At 34.8% G+C, this 20,067-nt stretch overlaps 1 protein-coding gene across 8 annotated transcripts in view; it reads left to right on the forward strand.

The window, feature by feature from the left end:
• Window positions 1-20,067, forward strand: part of ACAD11 (acyl-CoA dehydrogenase family member 11) — a 96,191-nt gene that overhangs the window by 22,939 nt on the left and 53,185 nt on the right. For 6 of the 8 annotated variants that reach the window (XM_059920326.1, XM_059920329.1, XM_059920328.1 and 3 more), the window contains 4 exons: window positions 10,818-10,959; window positions 11,534-11,673; window positions 13,547-13,653; window positions 14,984-15,110. In XM_059920326.1, the coding sequence (XP_059776309.1) occupies window positions 10,818-10,959; window positions 11,534-11,673; window positions 13,547-13,653; window positions 14,984-15,110 (516 nt within the window). The remainder of the gene's footprint in view (window positions 1-10,817; window positions 10,960-11,533; window positions 11,674-13,546; window positions 13,654-14,983; window positions 15,111-20,067) is intronic. The other 2 variants (XM_059920327.1, XM_059920330.1) reach the window with 1 other exon arrangement.

A 20,067-nucleotide genomic window follows, 5' to 3' on the forward strand; every position in this document is an offset into this window, starting at 1 on the left:
ACATTTCAGTCCACTACACAATGTTTCCTTCATGCAGACTGATGGGTGACATTTTTCTTAAGCCATTGCCAAGAAAAATTGTTACTTTTTAAAAATTAAAGTATAGTCGATATATAGTATTATGTAAGTTACAGGTGTACAGTATAGTGATTCACAAATTTTAAAGGTTATACTCCATTTATAGTTATTATAAAATATTGGCTATATTCTCTGTGTCCTTATAGATTATTTTATACATAATACTTTGTACCTCTTAATCCCCTACCTCTAAATTGCCCCTCCCTCCTTCCCTCTCCCCATTGGTAACCACTAGTTTGTTCTCTAAGTCTATAAGTCTGTTTCTTTTTTGTTATATTCACTAGTTTATTTTTTACATTCCACATATAAGTGATATCATGCATTTGTCTTTCTCTGTCCAACTTATTTCACTTAGCATGATACCATCCAAGTCCATGCACGTTGTTGCAAATGGCAAAATTTCCCTCTTTTTTATGCCTGAGTAGCATTCCATTGTGTATATATATATATATATATATATATATATATATATATATATATATATATATATATATATATCATGTCTTCTATATCCATTCATCTGTTGATGGACACTTAGGTTGCTTCCATATCTTGACTATTGTAAATAATGCTGGTATGAACACTGGATACATGTAACTTTTCAAATTAGTGTTGTTGTTTTCTTCAGATATATACCCAGGAGTGGAATTGCTGAGTCATATTATAGTTCTATTTTTAGTTTTTTGCAAAACCTCCATACTGTTTTGCACAGTGGCTGCACGAATTCACATTCCCACCAACACTGTATGAGGGTTCCCTTTTCTCCACATCCTCACTGGCATTTGCTATTTGTGTTCTTTTTGATGATGGCCATTGTGACAGGTGTGAGGTGATATCTCATTGTGGTTTTGACTTCATTTCCCTAATGATTAGCGATGTTGAACATCTTTTCATGTGCCTGTTGACCATCTGCATTTCCTCTTTGGAAAAAAGTCTATTCAGGTCTTATGCCCATTTTTTAATCAGGTTTTTTTTTTTTTTAAATATTGAGTTGTATGAGCTGTTTATATATTTGGGATATTAATCCCTTATTGGTCATATCATTTGCAGATATTTTCTCCCATTCAGTAGGTTGTCTTCTTATTTTGTTGATGGTTTCCTTTGCTATGCAAAAGCTTTTAAGTTTAATTAGGCCCCATTTGTTTATTTTTGCTTTTATTTCCTTTGCTTTAGGAGATAAATCTAAAAACATATGGCTACAATTTATATCAAAGAGTGTGGTCTGTTTTCATCTAGGAGTTTCATTTCTAGTCTTACATTTAGGTCTTTAATCCATTTTGAATTTATTTTTGTATGTAGTGTGAGAAAATGTTCTTATATCATGCTTTTACATGTAGCTGTCCAGTTTTCTCAGAACCAGTTTTGAAGAGACTGTCTTCTCCATTATATATTCTTGCCTCCTTTGTCATTGATTAATTGACCATAAGTGCGTGGATTTATTTCTGCATTCTCTGTTATATTCCATTGATCTTTGTGTCTGTTTTTGTGCCAATACCATACTGTTTTAATGACTGTAGCTTTGTAGTATAATCTGAAGTCAGGGAGCATGATTCCTCCACTTCTGTTCTTTCTCAAGATTATTTTGGCTATTCAGGGTCTTTTGTGTTTCCATAAAAATTTAATTTTTTTTTGGCCACACTGCACGCCTCATGGGATCTTAGTTCCCCTACCAGGGATTGAACTCGGGCCCTTGGCAGTGAAAGCACAGAGTCCTAACCACTGGATCTCCAGGGAATTCCCTCCATATAAATTTAAGAATTATTTGTTCTAGTTCTGTGAAAAATGCCATTGGTATTTTGATAGGGATTGCATTGAATCTGTAGATTGCCTTGGGTAGTATGGTCATTTTAAGAATATTAATTCTTCCAGTCCAAGAACATGGTATATCTTTCCATCTGTTTGTGTCATCTTCATTTTCTTTTGTCAGTATCTTATAGTTTTCCAACTGCAGGTCTTTTACCTCCTTAGGTAGGTTTATTCCCAGGTATTTTGTTCTTTTTGATGCAATGGTAAATGGGATTTTTTTCCTTAATTTCTTTTTCTGATAGTTCATTGTTAGTGTATAGAAATGCAACAGATTTCTGTACATTAATTTTGTATCCTGCAACTTTGCCAGATTCATTGATGAGCTCTAGTAGTTTTCTGGTGGTGTCTTTAGGATTTTCTATGTATAGTACCATGTGATCTACAAAGAGTGACAGTTTTACTTTTTCCTTTCAAATTTGGATTCCTTTTATTTCTTTTTCTTGTCTGACTGCTGTGATTAGGACTTCCAATACTATATTGAATAAAAATGGCAAGAGTGGGCATCCCTGTCTTGTACCTGATCTTAGAGGAAATCCTTTCAGCTTTTCACTGTTGAGTATGATGTTAACTGTGGGTTTGTCATGAATGACCTTCATTATGTTGAGATATGTTCCCTACTCTATGCCCACTCTCTTGAGAAAAATTCCATAAATGGATGTTGAATTTTGTCAGAAGCTTTTCCTGCATCTATTGAGATGATCATATGATTTTTATTCTTCAGTTTATTAATGTGGTGTATCACATTGATTAATTTGCAGATATTGAAAAGTCCTTCCATGCCTGGGGTAAATCCCACTTTATCATGGTGTATGATCCTTTTAATGTGTTGTTGTATTTGGTTTGCTAGTATTTGGTTGAGGATTTTTGCATCTATGTTCATCAGTGATATTGGCCTGTAACTTTCTTTTTTTGTCATATCTTTGTCTGGTTTTGATATCAGGGTGATGCTTGCCTCATAGAATGGGTTCAGAAGTGTTACTTCCTCTGCAATTTTTTGGAATAGTTTAAAAAGGATAGGCATTAACTCTTCTGTAAATGTTTGGTAGAATTTACGCATGAAGCTATCTGGTCCTGGACTTCTGTTTCTTGGGAGTTTTTAAATTACTGATTCAATTTCATTACTGGTAATTGATCTGTTCATATTTTCTATTTCTTCCTGGTTCAGTCTGGGAAGATTGTGCCTTTCTAAAAATTTGTCTGTTTCTTCGAGGTTGTTGATTTTATTGGCATATAGTTGTTCATTGTAGTCTCTCATGATTCTTTATATTTCTGTGATGTCAGTTGTAACTTCTTTTTCATTTCTGATTTTATTGATTTGATACCTCTCCCTTTTTTTCTTGATAAGTCTGACTAAAGGTTTATCAGTGTTGCTTATCTTCATAGAGAACCAGCTTTTAGTTTCATTTATCTTTTCTATTGATTTTTTTAGTCTCTATTTCATTTATTTCTGCTCTGATCTTTACGATTTCTTTTCTCCTACTGACTTTGGGTTTTGTTTGTTCTTCTTTTTCTAGTTCCTTTAGGTGTAAGTTTAAGTTGTTTATTTGAGATTTTTCTTTTTTCTGAGGTAAGCTTGTATCACTATAAGCTTCCCTCTTAGAACTGCTTTTGCTGCATCTCATAAATTTTGGATCATCATGTTTTCATTTTCATTTGTCTTTAGGTAAGTTTTTATTTCCTTGTTGACTTCCTCAGTGTTCCATTTGTTGTTTAGTAACATATTGTTTAGCATCTTGTGTTTTTTGCAGTTTTTTTCTAGTAGTTGATTTCTAGTCTCTTAGCGTTGTGGTTGGAAAAGATGCTTCATATGATTTCAGTTTTCTTAAATTTACTGAGGATTGTTTTGTGGTCTAGCATGTGATCTATCCTGGAGAATGGTCCATGTGCACTTGAAAAGAATGTGTATTCCGCTGCTTTCAGATAGAATATTCTATATATATCAACTAAGCCATCTGTTCTAATGTGTCATTTAAGGCTTATTGATTTTCTGTCTGGGTGATCTGTCCATTAATGTAAGTGGGGTGTTAAAAGTCCCCCACTAGTATTATGTTACTGTCGATATCTCCGTTTATGTCTGCTAATATTTGCTTTATGTATTTAGGTGCTCCTATGTTGGGTGCATATGTATTTACAATTGTTATATATTCTTCTTGGATTGATCCCTTGATCATTATGTGTAGTGTCTTTGTCTCTTGTAACAGTCTTTATTTTAAAGTCTATTTTGTCTGATATAACTTTTACTACCCCAGCTTTCTTTTGATTTCCATTTACATAGAATACCTTTTTCCATCCTCTCACTTTCAGTCTTTGTGTGTCTTTAGATCTCAGGTGAGCTTCTTGTAGGCAGCATCTATACAGGTCTTGTTTTTGTATCCATTCAGCCACTCTGTGTCTTTTGATTGGAGCATTTATTTCACTTACATTTGAGGTAATTACTGATATGTAAGTTCTTATTGCCATTTTGTTAATTGTTTTAGAATTGTTTTGTGGGTCTTTTTTTTCCCCTTTCTTATTCTTTTGTTCTCTTGTCATGTGATGTGATGAGTATCTTTAGAGTTATGTTTGGATTCCTTTTTCTTTTTTGTATGTATATCTATTATAGATTTTTGGTTTGTGGTTATGATGAGGTAGGTGGGTATACATATATATATATATATATATATATATATATATATATGATTGTTCTAAGTTGCTGACTGCTTAATTTCAAATGCATTTTAACAACCCTGCATTTGTACTCTCTTCCTCTCATGATTACTGTTTTTGATATCATATTTTACATCTAATTGGTTGTGTATTCCTTACCTGCTTATTGTGGATATTAATGATTTTACTACTTTTGTCTTTTAATCTTCCTACTAGCTTTGTACATGGATAATTTCCTACCTTTACTTATGTTTGCCTTTACCAATGAACTTTTTCATTTCATAATTTTCTTGTGTCTAGTTGTGGCCTTTTCTTTTTTGCTTAGAGAAGTTTCTTTAACATTTCTTGTAAACCTAGTTTGGTGATGCTGAACTCTTTTAGCTTTTGTCTGTCTGTAAAACTTTTGATCTCTTCATCAAATCTGAATAAGAGCCTTGCTGGGTAGAGTATTCCTGGTTGTAGTGTTTCCCTTTCATCACTTTATTCTTTTTTTTTAAATTTATTTCTTTAATTTATTTATTTTTAGCTGTGTTGGGTTTTCTTTGCTGTGCACTGGCTTTCTCTAGTTGTGGCGAGTGGAAGCTACTCTTTGTAGTGATGTGTGGGCTTCTCATTTTGGTGGCTTCTCTTGTTGCAGAGCACGGGCTCTAGGCACGTGGGCTTCAGTAGTTGTGGCGTGTGGGCTCAGTAGTTGTGGCTCGCAGGCTCTAGAGTGCAGGCTCAGTAGCTGTGGTGCACAGGCTTAGTTGCTTCATGGCATGTGGGATCTTCCCAGACCAGGGCTCGAACCTGTGTCCCCTGCATTGGCAGGTGGATTCTTAACCACTGCACCACTAGGGAAGCCCCCCTTTCACCACTTTAAAGGTATTGTACCACTCCCTTCTGGCCTGTAGAGTTTCTGCTGAAAAGTCAGCTGATAACCTTATGGGAGTTCCCTTATATGTTATTTTTTGCTTTTCCCTTGTTGCTTTTAATAGTCTCTCTTTATCTTTACTTTTTGCCATTTTAATTAAAATGTGTCTTGGCATGTTCCTCTTGGGGTTAATCCTTTATGGGACTCTACACTTATGGGACTTGGATGTCTATTGCCTTTCCCAGGTTAGGGAAGTTTTTAGCTATTATGTCTTCAAATATGTTCTCATCCCCTTTCTCTCTCTCTTCTCCTTGTAGGACCTCTATAATGCAAATGTTATTGTGCTTGATGTTGTCCCAGAGGTCTCTTAAACTGTCCTCATTTCTTTTCATTATTTTTTCTTTTTTCTGTTCCACATCAGTGATTTGCACTACTCTGTCTTCCAGCTCACTGATCCATTCCTCTGTATCATTTAGTCTACCGTTGATTACTTCTAGTATATTTTTTCATGTCATTTATTGTATTCTTCTTCTCTGTTCAGTTGTTCTGCATATTTTTTGACTCTTTGTTAAGAACTTCTAACTTCTCGCTCTGTGTATCCATTCTTCTCCTGGGTTTTTTCATCATCTTTACCATCACTACCCTGAACTCTTTCTTAAGTAGGTTTCCTGTCTCCACTTCACTTAGTTCTTTTTCTGGGGTTTTGTCTTATTTCTTCATCTGGAGCATGTTCCTCTGTCACCTCATTTTGCCTAAGTTGCTGTTTGTATTTTTATGTATCTGCTAAGTTAGTTACATTTCCCGACCTTGGAGAAGTGACCTTCTGTAGCGGATGTCCTATGCATCCCAGCAGTGCACTTCTTTCTCATCTCCCAAGCTATATGCTCTAGGGGTTCCCCCTATGAGGGCTACCTGGGACCTTCTCTTGTGGCCAGCTAAATATGTGGGCAGTCTGGTAGGTTTGGTTAGCCCCCAGTCTGGTTGGTTGCTACGCTCTGCCTTATGTGGAGGCTGCCGGCTGCTGGTTGGCGGGGCTGGGTCACAAGGCCGCTGACTGAAGAACTAGCCCAGGGGGGCCCCAGGGCTATTGCTGGCTCACTGGTTGGCAGAGTCAGGGTCCAGAAGACTCCAGGGTTGTTGCCCACCTTCCTAGTGGGTGAAGCCAGGTCCTGGGGTTATTTCCAGACTACTGGCAGGCAGAGGAGGTCCTGGAGTCAGTTGCAGGGTCCAAGGATTCCAGAGATGGTATCAGATTGCTGCTGGTGGGGGGTGGGTTTCTGACACAGGGTCGGGGGTGTCCAGAAGCTTGAATTAGCCTGCTAGTGAACAGGGCTGGGGCCAAGCTTGTCCCAGGGCAGGGTCTCTGGCCTGTTGGTAGATGGGCTGGGTCTGCAGGCTGCCAGATTGTGGTTTTCTTCCATCTGGTCCCTGCCCACTGGTGGCTGGAGCTAGGTCCTGGGCCCTCTGGTAGGCAGGGCCATGTCCAGAGGCAGCTGTGGGCTTAGGGGGTCTTAAGGCAGCCTGTCTGCTGATGGGTGGGGCTGTGTCCTTGCCCAGTGGGTTGCTTGGCTTGAGGCGCCCCAGCACTGGCGACTACAGGCTGTTGGGCCAGGGCAGGGCTGGGTCCTGGGGGTAATAAGCCAGAGGGAGGATTTCACAATGGTGCCTGCCAACACCAATGTCCACATGGTAGAAGGAGCTCCCAAGAATGGCTGCCACCAGTGTCTGTGGGCCCAAGGTGAGCTGCAGTTGCCTCCTGCCTCTCTGGGAGACTCTCCAAGACCAACAGGTAGGTCTGTCCCAGGCTCCTATCAAGTTATGGCTTTTATTTTGGGTCCTGGAGTGTGTGAGATTTTTTGTGCACTGTTTAAGAGTGAAGTCTCTGTTTTCCCCAATCCTCTGGGACTCCCATAATTAAGCACCACTAGCCTTCAAAGACAAATGCACTGGGGGCTCATCTTCCTGATGCAGGACCCCCAGAATGGGGAGCCCAACGTGGGGCTCAGACCTCTCACTCCTGTGGGAAAACCTCTGCAGTGTAATTATTCTCCAGTTTGTGGGTCATCCAACTGGGGTTATGGGACTTGACTATATTGTGAGTCCACCTGTCCTACCCACCCCATTGTGGTTCCTTCTTTATGTTTTTAGTTGTAGAAGATCTTTTCTGGTAGGTTCTGGTCTTTTTCATTGATGGTTGTTCTGCTTATAGTTGACTGATCTCTTGACTGATCTCTCCATGAAAATTGTCACTCTTGAGCAGCTGGGTTTTTTTGCTTTGTTTTGAAGTACAGTTGATTTGTAATATAATGTTAGTTTCAGTTTCAGATGTAAAGCATTGTCATTCAGTGTTTTTGCAGATTATACTCCATTATAGGTTATTATAAGATAATGAGTATAATTCCCTGTGCAATACAATATATCCTTGATGCTTATCTGTTTTATATATAGTAGTTTGTATCTGTTAATCCCATACCCCTAATTTGTCCCTCTCCCCTCCCCTTTCACCTTTGTAACCACAAGTTTGTTTTCTATATCTGTGAGTCTGTTTCTGTTTTGCCTATGCATTCATTTGTATTATATTTTAGATTCCACATGTAAATGATATCATACAGTATTTGTCTTTCTCTGTCTGACTTATTTCACTAAGCATAATATTCTCTAGGTCCATCCATGTTGCTGCAAATGGCAATATTTCATTCTTTATTATGGCTGAGTAATATTCCATTGTGTATATTACCACATCCTCTTAACCCAATCATCTGTTGATGGGCACTTGGAAGCAACCCAAGTGCAGCTGGTTTGTTTTTAATCTACATGCACTATAAACATTGTGACTGATTATGCTTCATACTTTATTTTGTCCATAGAGAACTCAGAGCAAATTCTGCTGTCAACACTAAAAACTATATATCAATATGACCTGTGACATTTAATTTTGTGTAATAACCTGCTCTTAGCTTTATCACTTTATTAAAAATTATTATCTTTTTTCCTACCTCCTTCATCTATTGTCAGTCCTACTGTATTGCATGTGTTTCTTTTGTTTTGAAAAGGTAATATACATACATATTAATAAAATTCAAGGGACTTCCCTGGTGGAGCAGTGGTTAAGATTCCGCCTGCCAATGCAGGGGACACAGGTTCGATCCCTGGTCCAGGAAGATCCCACGTGCCGCGGAGCAACTAAGCCTGTTGTGCTAAGTGCACCACAACTACTGAGTCTGTGCTCTAGAGCCCGCGAGCCACAACTACTGAGCCTCTGCACCACAACTACTAAAACCCGTGTGCTCTAGGGCCTGCATGCCACAACTACTGAAACCTGTGTGCCTAGAGCCCGTGCTCCACAACAAGAGAAGCCACTGCGATGAGAAGCCCGCACACCACAGTGAAGAGTAGCCCCCGCTCGCCGCAACTAGAGAAAGGCCGCATGCAGCAACGAAGACCCAACACAGCCAAAAATAAATTAAAAATTAAAAAAAAATTCAATATGGCAAAAAGCATACCTAGAAAATAAAACTCAATGTAGAAGATAATCAACAAAATGAAAAGTTTCAGTTGTGCTGAGGTTTCAGAAAAACTCTCAGAAATCATTTTAAGTTCTTTAGCAGCAAAATGAATTAGTAAATGTTCACCTCATCCACTAGAAGTTATGCTATGCTTTTTATAGCTCTGTACACAAACAGGAATAGACAGGATTCTAATAAACCATTGCTAATTAATTTATACTAATTGATGATTTGATGAACCATCAGTTTTTCTCACTGGCTATTGTTTTATAGCTTTTTGGGTAATTACTTTTAAAATGTTTCAAATTTCTTGAAACTTAACTCAGGGGAAAATTCCCAATTTTCAATTAAAAAAAGGTAAACATTTATAGCATAATTAAGTTTATCATCTTCTTTTCTTTGGACATCAAGAGCACAGAAACAAACAGAATGGTATAGAGAAAAATGCATCCAATCCTTTTTTTAAGCAAATTTAACAAATCTAGCTAACATGGTAACATAATTCAATATAACCACAACCATAAAAAGTCTTATGAAGTCAAACCATAGAGGAAGCAGTGATCAATTTTTCCCATAGTCATAATGGTAAGTTTTTTATTGCCTGCTATATGCCAGGCTCTGTACTTATTCACTGAATAAATTCATTTTGGCCACCTACTGTATGTCAGGTACTTCGCAGCTAGACACTGGTAAACAAAATAGACATGTTACCTGCTCTTATTTCATCTTCACACTAACTCTATGCAAGAGGTGTATGTTATGGCTGCAAAAATTGAGAATCAGAAAGGTTAACTAGCTTGTCCAGAATTACACAGCCAGTAAATGGTGGAGCTAGGACTTGAATACAGGTCTGTGATTCCAAAGACCACATTTTTCCTTAAAGCTACAATAATGTGTTCAAGTGTGTGAGAGAAGCAAGGGAGTGCAAGCACACACAAAGTTACATAAAGGCATGAAACCCAGTAACTTGCATTGCCTAAGTGAGCTTTGCTGTTTTATCTGGCTTAGATAACCTTGTCTAGATTATTGCTGCAGCCTCCTCATTGCCTCCCCTACAGTCTATTCAAAATATAGCAGCAAGAGTGACCTTAAAATACAAATCCTATCATGTCACTCCTCCCATAAAGAACCCTCCAATGGAGTGTCTCCTCCCATATCCCATCCCTCCTGCCTCAGTCCCATGAAGTAACCATAGCCATTGCTATCAGTTTGGTGTATATTCTTTCAACTTTGCATATTCATTTGTACCCTTTTTATTTAAACAAATAGGATCATACTATGCATATTATTTTACAAATTGCCTTTTCCCCTTGTATTTGCAGTTGAATGTCCTGTGTTCTTAACATAAAGCTATATAGTCCCTTGATACATATTGTTACAAAATAGAATGAGGAAAACTTTCTGTGTTATTGGTTCCAAATTACACAATTCTTTTATCATGTTGCTATATAATGGTGGATTTTGTATTCATAAAACAAACAGCATCTTTTATAACAATTATAGTTTTATATCTACAGCATGAAATAACTTACTTTAAAAAATTACTATTGTCATAGGAGTGTAATATTTGTTATGTTGTAAGATTCATTACCAGAGCATAGATTCTTAAATTATAAGTAATTGTTAGAATTTCTTCTTTACTATAGTTACTCCCAGTTGAAACTTTTCAACTGCTTTTGCCTCCATTCATTAGTAGACATGTTAAGGCTGTGTAAAGTAAAATGCAGAGCTGTTGGCCAGTAATGGAACCAGGGGACTTGGCTCTATTTGATAAATGAAATGTGCCACTGTGGGTAAAGACTGCAAACTACAGCCTCACATTTGCTTTTGATGGAAAATATGATTTTCAATATATTCTATTTCATTCATCTCCTTATTTTAGTTGTTTTGGATTTAATATATTAAAACCTTTTTATTTTTAATTACAGTCTCGAGTTGTAGCTGTACTAGATTGGGAGCTTTCAACCATTGGTCATCCTCTGTCAGACTTGGCTCATCTCTCTGTGTTCTACTTTTGGCCAAGGACCATTCCATTGTTAAGTCAAAGTCCTCATTTGCAAGAAAACATAGGTATGAAAACATAATGTTGCCTAAATTGCTATTAATATAAAATTATATTTATTTTTCTTCATAATTAAAAAAAGGATTATATTGCAATCTTAGATAAATAGCTTTTGTTTCTTGAAATGTTTTTAAATCATTTTATTCTATCGATTTTTTTGAATATATCATTCCACTTCTAGTAATTTGTTACAAAATATAATCATTTGTATATAATGTTCTTTTGGAAATCAACATTTAGAGCATGTTTTGTTTTATGGGTTATAATTATATGGATCATAATGTTTTAATTATAATATATTTTATTATTATACATAATTAATAATATAAATAATAATATAATATATTATTTATATTATAGAATATAATGTATACTATAATATAATATAAGTAATAATATATTATTATAAGATATTATATCATATTATAATTAATATTTTAATTATAATATTATATAGATTATAATGTTTTGTTATATGGATTAATGTTTTGTTATATGGATTAATTTTATATTCAGTTTTATATTTATATGCAATATGACATTTTAAAATATTCACCACGACATTCTTATTAAAGTTTATAGTATGTACTGTTTTTATAGGGATACCATCAATGGAAGAACTGATTTCAATATATTGCCGCTGCAGAGGAATTAATTCTAATCTTCCTAACTGGAATTTCTTTCTTGCCCTTTCATATTTTAAAATTGCTGGAATAGCACAGGTAATTAATTTTTTAACATGTGTTTCACCATTACTTATTGATGTACTGTTGACAATATTTTTGGTCTTTGGGGCTTTTATATTCCTTTTTTTGTTTTTTGTTTTTCTTTTTGGCCACATCATGTCTCTGCTTGTGGGATCTTAGTTCCCCTACCAAGGATTGAACCCGGGCCCCTGACACTGAAAACACAGAGTCCTAACCACTGGACCACCAGGGTATTCCCTTATATTCTTATCTTTAGATCAATTTAGTTTCCATAATAACAAATACCAGACATGGATAAAACATAAATCCAGAGTTTACAGAAGAGGAATTTGGCAAGGGAAAAAGTTGAGTAGCAAAATGTGGTATCACTTTTTGGTATAATAAACCAAAAAGATGGAAGAAGGGAGAGAGAAAGACATAATGACAAAAAGAGAAAAAGCATTTGAGAATTGGTTATTTCCTGAATATCCAATATAAGAAAGAGTTAAACTCCTTATATGATATCTGATTCAGATTATAAAACCCTATTAATCAGGGCTGATGAGGAAGAAGGAATTATCATTGTATTTCCCAAAGCCAGCACAGTACCTAACATACAGAAGCCTCTTAATTATGTTTTTGAGTGAGCAGATAAGCTAAATTGTCCATTTTCCATTTTCTAATAATGTGATAATTATGTGATAAATTTTGAGAGAAAACTGAACATAAATTCAGTTTTTTAAATTTACCGTTTAGACAAATGCATTCTTCATTATACTAACTCAGCTCCCTTATACTTTGAGTCTTAGTTTATTTAAGAAATTGAGATGCTTCATCTCTGGCAAGGGGTTAGGGCTTGGAGGAAGAACAAGTAAATAAAAGATTTTAGAGACAAAAAAGAATGGGAAAAGAAGGATTAACGAAAATTTTGGTTATTTTTCCCTGTCCTCAGAGTTCATGCTGTCCTCCAATAACTGAAATGTCTAGGAAATAGTTGTCTTACATCTCATCCTGTAGTTTAGAATCATATTAATCATATTAATCATGTTGATTGGATGCATTTCTCAAAATAGGTTTATGGTATGTTTCTATATCTGTCAATTTCCAAAGTGAGATAACAGGCTTTGAATTTAAAATATATTTTCATTTCAAATAAAAGCTTGACATGGTTTATGATTGAAATTAATATGTATGTCATAAACTATGTAGTTAGTAGCCTTAGAGATGATCATAAACATTCCATTCTAACTAGAAATGTGAAATTGGAAATGACGGAAAGACTGCTACAGTGTTTTATTGTACAAAGAATTATATAAAGAAATAAACTAATGAAATTCAGTTGATTGTGTTTGGGACAGGGAACAGGAGAGTATATTATGTTGGAAACACAGAACATGGAGAATTAAGAAAGAAAAACAGATGAGCATTCAACTAACACTGTTCAAAAGAAAATAGTTTCACCTAAATTAGGGGTCCAAAAAATGAGATAAAATATTCTTAGAAGTCTCTCATTGCCTTCTCTTTGGTTTTATAGTTTTTAATTTTATTTTGGTTTCTTTAGATTTTTTTTTTTCTCCACTGTGAAGGGAGAGCAATGATCTTTAGAGGTGGTATAACTTGCCAATTTGGTATCTTTAGTAATTGCTAAACTCACTTTAAAGTTTGGTTTGTTTTCCAGTTATAATTCTGTTATGATGAGAGTATGTTAACTAAATGATACAAGTGTAATTCTTTAATTTGGAGTGGTATAATTATTCCTGCATGTAAATTAATAGAACTGATAGTCTGATTTATATCTTAGTACCTTGTAAGTTTAGTGATTCACGTAGCCGGGAAACTGTGGAAAGACTGGATAGTTGAAGAATAGTTTTCCATGAATTTTAATCACTTTGTATTAATTTACTTATAGGGAGTATATAGTAGATATCTTCTGGGAAATAATGCATCTGAAAGTAGCTTTCAGTTTGCCAATATTGTGCAACCTCTGGCAGAAACTGGATTACAACTCTCAAAAAGGTAAGCAAAATATAGATTCTGTGGCTAACTCAAATTAGAGCCTTTATTAGGTATGTGAAGGTCATAAACTTTAAGGGGATAGGGATTGTTTTTATTGCTTACAACACCAGAATTGCCGCTGCCAATCATGGTAAATTTTTTTTAGTAAATCTCTTTTACGCTTGAAAATAAATTGACCTTAGATTTAAAGAAAATACCCGTTTAATGATTTAAAGGTTTTTTTTTTTGCCAATTTGAATGTATAAACCTTTAAGATATTGATAAAATTCTCAAATGTTTCCTTCTAATGTTTAAGTTACTTACATATACCTGTTTAAAGTTATGTATTATATAAGATGATTTATTAAGTTTAGAAATGTTGCTCTCTTCCACCATGACATTGCATGAAAATGTATTCAGACATTTCATAAGAGTATTTGAAATTCATATCTCCATTAGTGGAGCACTTTTGAACATCTAATACACTTTTTCCAAACACACTCCCATCTAACAGGTGTGATGGAGGGGAGAAATAAATTAGGGGGTTGAGATTAACATATGCACACTACTATATATAAAATAGATAATGATAATCAACAAGGACCTACCATATAACACAGGGAACTCTACTCAATACTCTGTAATAACCTATATGGGAAAAGAATCGGAAAAAGAATAGCTGTATGTATATGTATAACTGAATCACTTTGCTGTATACCTGAAACATTGTAAATGTTGTAAATCAACTGTCCTCCAATATAAAGCAAAATTTAAAACAAACAAACAAAAAAAACAGTGTGATATATAGCACTTACTGAATGCACAGATGATGCTGTCCCTGGAAATTCTGCCCAAGCCACAAGTATCCATGGCATATCATTAGGACAGTTGTGTTTTACAGTTCATCTCATACATGAATATTTGTTATCTCCACAACATAACAAATGATGATACTGCTCTTCACAATGATCTTTAAAGGTCTTGTTTATAATGATATCCAGCAGTTGTATTTGTGAGACATATACTAAGAGTAATTATTAAATTTGTATTCAATTTCTTTGCCTTCTTGTTTAGAGATTCTGATATGTGGCTTCAATAAAGATTTTAAACTCCCACTGATTGAGGTCATGCCAGGCTTATGTTTTCTCCAAAAAGTGCTTTAAGCACTAAAGTTTAATGTTCAAAATAAAGTGATTCTGCATTCCTTCCATAACATGAAAGACAAAAAACTCCAAAATATGGAAACTTCTTCTGAGAGATGTTTTTGGGAAACTGGGGGAAGACTTTACATTCTATTCAGAAATCTATAATAATGGTTTTGCACATCTTTGTAACTTTTTTTTTTATAAAGAACTTTCAGTACTGCACTTCCACAGACTGATACTACCAGACAATTGTTTGTACAGAGTAGGACAGGCCAGGAAGTTCTTACTAGGGTGAAGCAGTTCATGAAACAACACATCCTCCCAGCTGAAAAGGTAAGTATTCTATAAACAAACAGAATGTATTTGTGCTCCAAGACTATTGATGAATTACTTCTGTTATCTCTGCTTCTAGGAGTACCGTGGTATCATTTCTTTGCAGTCAATCCTTACCTAGATGCCCCTCCTCACCTTAGCACTGAACTGCTACAGAACCTGATCCTGAGAAATTCCAAGCTTCTAAAATATGCCAAGGGAATGCCACAGATAAATCTGTGGAGTTAAAATTAAGTCAGAGGGAATTAGCAGTTTACAAAGTTGAGATCTTCAAATATTTTAGAGTAAAATGCTACTTTGGGGGTCTTTTCTTAAGGCAGTGACTTTCAGCCTTTTTTTTTTTCTTTAATGGGCCCCTTTGAAAATTGAGAACTGTAGGCTAAACAAGAGAGGCATACCCAGAAAATTTTGTATATCATTTCAAGCTGTTCACAGATACTACCATCACTTCCCCCACAAGCTACTATTTTAAGGTGTTAAGTTTCAGTAAATTCACTGAGAGTAGGCAAGTTATGTGACACATTCATTCATTCAGTTAACAAATAATTATTAGGTACCTAGTAATGGGTTAGGCCATTGAAAGTAAAAAGAAGACCAAGAAGACAGGGCTTATGCTTCTACAGAGCTTATACTTTAGCATGAAAGAAAGACATTAAGTAAGAGATGATAAATGCTGTGAAGAAAAGATAAAAATTATTATAAAAATTTATATATATAAAATATACTATATATAAAATAGATAATCAACAAGGACCTACTGTATAGCACATGGTACTCTACTCAGTACTCTGTAATAACCAATATGGGAAAGGAATCTGAAAAAGAATATATATATGTATAACTGAATCACTTTGCTGTATACCTCAAGCTGCCACAACATTGTAAATCAACTATACTCCAGTATAAAATTAAAATATTTTTAAAAAATAAAATTCTGAACTCTTGGGTGTTAAAAAGAAAATGCAACACTTTGAGTTCAAGATGGCAGACTGAAATCAGCATTTACCTCCCCTCACACAAATAAAATCCTCTTGAATTAACAATAAAGAAATTTTTAAAAAATGGAATTGGTAAAGGCACAAAAACAGAAGTACACATCACAGGACTAAAGGTTTTGAAAAGAGAATGGAATAGGATTTGGGAAGCAGAGTGGATCATACCAAAGAATAAACCTTAACACATCTCAGAAGAATTTCGAAGTAAAAGAGGACTGTAACTCAGGTGGTAACGATTTTTTTTTTTTAAACAATGGAGTCCCCTATGATTGCCTGTTGTGGAGAGCAAGAGTGAGAAGAGGAAGAGAAATCAAGATGTTTGATTAAGAATTAACCTGTAATAGGTGGGCTGCTTGAGTTGGTTTCTAACACTCCTGGGTAGCAATGGTGTTTGCCCCAGACAAAAAGCTGCCAGAGTACTCTAAAAAAGCATATGATGTGTTTCAAAGAAGCCAGGGTTTCGAATGACGGTTAGTGCTCCTCCATTTTTTTTTTTTTTTTTTCCAATGGCGGGTTTGGTGTAGACCCCAGCTTTCCTATCAGCCTTCCTGATTTATTCAAAGGAGACTCAAATTGGGAGAGGAAACCAAGTAGCCATGTTCTTTCATTCATAAATGTAAATGAGCGATCCAGGGAAGCATGTAGCACAGAAGAGGTGTTACAAATTGGGTTGTGATACATCTGCTGAACCTCATATCATGCAGCTACTAAAATATTTACAAAGAATTTGCAATAAAGGAAAATGTTTTATGATAAATTTAAAAAGCACTCTAGTTTTTAAGGAAAGATTATCAACATTTTGTGTGGCAAGGAAAGCCATAATCATTTTGTGTCTGCAGATCTTTCAAATCTGGAATATATCTACATTTAATAATGTGAGCTTTTTCTTTCTTTAAAAACTTGTACTAACATCCGTAAAAACATTTTATCCTGTAGAATGATTCTGGACTGTACTAATCCCGGTTTATGAACATACACATTTGAAAAGTAATTAGCTTTTTCAAAATAGAAGGGGGGAAAGCCTATAAAATTCTATCCAATATGATTATAACTACATTTATAAAAACTAAAACAGTCATATCTAGAAAATAAGATTGTATCATATGATACACTAACATCTTGATAGTACATACCTTTAGCTAGTAAGACTCTTGATGACTTTTTCTTAATACTTTACATATTTTTCCAATTTTCTATAATGGGAAAAAATAAGATCCGTTTATGCTATTCTAATGACCTTTTGAAACTCCTTGGATATCATAAAGTAAGAACATCAGAACCCATCATCCATTTAAATGTTAAAAGGCAATTCTTCCTGGGGGGAGGAGGGGAAATTGGTTGAAGGTAGTCAAAAGGTGTAAACTTTCAGTTATAAGATAGCTAACTAGGGATGTAATATACAACATGATAAATATAATTAACATTGCTGTATGTTATATATGAAATATGAGTTCTCATCACAAGAAAAAAATTTTTTCTATTTCTTTAATTTTGTATCTGTATGAGACGATGTGTGTTCACTAAACTTATTGTGATAATCATTTCATGATGTATGTAAGTCAAATTATTATGCCATATACCTTAAACATATACAGTGCTATATGTCAATTATATCTTAATAAAACTGGAAGAAAAAAAGAAATTAAAAAAAAGGGCAATTCTTGCTATTTAAAATGGAGTCCTAATAAAATAGCATGTAGAACAGGAACTAGCAACATGACATATTTGAGAACACACTTTTAACATAATGATAACAGTCATATTTTCCTACTGAGTTTAATAATATACTAGGGAGGAACTGTTGCTTCTTTTTTTCTAACGGACTTAAGTTTAAAGTAAAAAACATATTATATTGCAAAATTATTTGTAGGCTCAGATTTAAGATTCTGAACCAACATAATACAAAGCAGTACCTCAATCAGTGAATGAGAAAGTTAGATGTTAAAGGTGATATTTGGAGAGAATTGATCAGGCACCAAGCATATTTTCTGCTTTCTTTTTTCATCAGTAAACTCTTTTTCATACTTAAAGAATTAAGGAAAGCTTCTTTGTAATGAGATACTTTATTTTAATTCTGACTCCTACCATACCACAAATAGATTTTGCAAATCTCCAAATTGATAGACTTTAGAACAGGAAGTATTAAATAATACAAATTTTAAAATAATTATATAAATGGCATAATTTAATTTCTCAGAACTGTAGTGTCATAGAGAGGTAGTCACAGATGGGGAATTTGTACATGTATTACATAACATATATCTTATCAAACACAATTGCATTGACTATTTCCATAGTAATGTGAGGGATGGAAATAATAAACAACACTAAACAGGAAATCTTCCAACTTAACTGACTTCCTGACAGAATGACAAGTGCTATTCATCCTGGTGCCTGTGAAAGAGCCATCCTTTGTCTTCTTGAAGTTTTAACTAAATATAACTGTATTCTAGACTAGCCATGCTTCAATAAAAGGAACATTTTAACACATTACTTATATGACTGTAAATTGGTGGAACAATTTTAGAAAATAATTTTGTAATTTGGAGTTTTGGCCAATGTTCATAGCCTTTAATTCAGTAATTCTACTAGCCTATGTGTAGAAAATAAGTACAGAGATGCTTTAATAGCAAAATATTGGAGAAGGCCCTTATAGTCCAATATTTTAGTTCATCTTGATTTAGTTGCACAAATTAGAGATTATTGTTATTGTTTTTTATGTGGCTAGTTTTTAAATATCCATTTACCCATGTATTTATCACCTTATTTACTATTCCTTCTTACAAGTCAGATGTTTCTTCTTGGATCAAGTTCCTTTAATGAGAATCTGCTAATAAACTTTTACCTTTTTTTTTTTTCTTTTATTTTCCTTTTTTTGCCTGAGAAAAGGGAAGTAATGATTCTCTCTGTATCATCATATCTTTTAACCACTCATATTTTCCTTCTATTGAATTTCTGTGCTTCATTCAAGAAAGGAATAATTTCTTCAGATCCTTCTTTCAATTTATTATTATTATTTTTTGGCTGCATCTAATCTACTTTTCAACCTTGCATAGAGCAGTGGGTCTCATTATTTGGATTGTGTCAGAATTGCCTAGAGAGCTAGTTAAGATTACAGAAGTAGGAATACAAAAGTAGACTCACTGAAGTAGGATAGGGCCTGTGTTCTTGTGTTTTACCAAGTGATTCTGATGTCACCAAAGTTTGAGAACCACTGCCATTGAATTTTTAAGTTTAATTACTATGGTTTTTCTTTGCTTCAAGTTGCATTCAGTTCTTTTTCAAATTTGTCTGGCCAAGTTTGATAGTCCTTTGTCATCCTTTTAATTCCTTCCTTTATTCTTGAAATCTACTGGACACAAATACTTTATATTCTGTGTTTGATCTTTATTCTATCTGTGGCCTTTGCAGGTGTGATTCTGTTTTGTTGAACTATTGTTTTTGTTAATTCTTGCTAATGGTGACTTGTTACCTTGAGTGTTTAGTATTTTTTCATTCTGAACTCATGTTCTTTGGAATGGAATTTTCTCTGCAGGGATTAGTTAAGGCTTTTTATAAAAGCTCTTTTCCTCCAGAGTGAATTTGCTTTTGCTTCTGCCAGGTGCTTTCAAGCATTGTCACCAGGAACACTGTAAACTTAATTTTTGACTCAAAATTTTAGGGTCCCATAGGTCTGTGAATTAAGATCTCAAACTTGGCTGAAGACAGGCTCAGGTTAGAAATGTTTCTTTTTTCTGTTCCATCCTGTGAATGGCCTTTATTCCCTTGGTCTACCACTGAGGGGTGGGTTTTTGGTTTTGTTTTCTATTTTTTTCCAGTTAGGTTTTGCTGATCAGGCATCCTGGCTTTGGTGGAGGGAAGTGGTGATCTCTGATCCTCCCTCTTGCCTTGTTTGGGGCATTTGGTTTCACCTCCTGACCCCTGCCTATATGGCCCACTGCAAACTAGGGCCCAGGCGAACA

This window comes from Balaenoptera ricei, chromosome 4 (assembly GCF_028023285.1).
Source record: "Balaenoptera ricei isolate mBalRic1 chromosome 4, mBalRic1.hap2, whole genome shotgun sequence".
Lineage (NCBI taxonomy): Eukaryota > Metazoa > Chordata > Mammalia > Artiodactyla > Balaenopteridae > Balaenoptera > Balaenoptera ricei.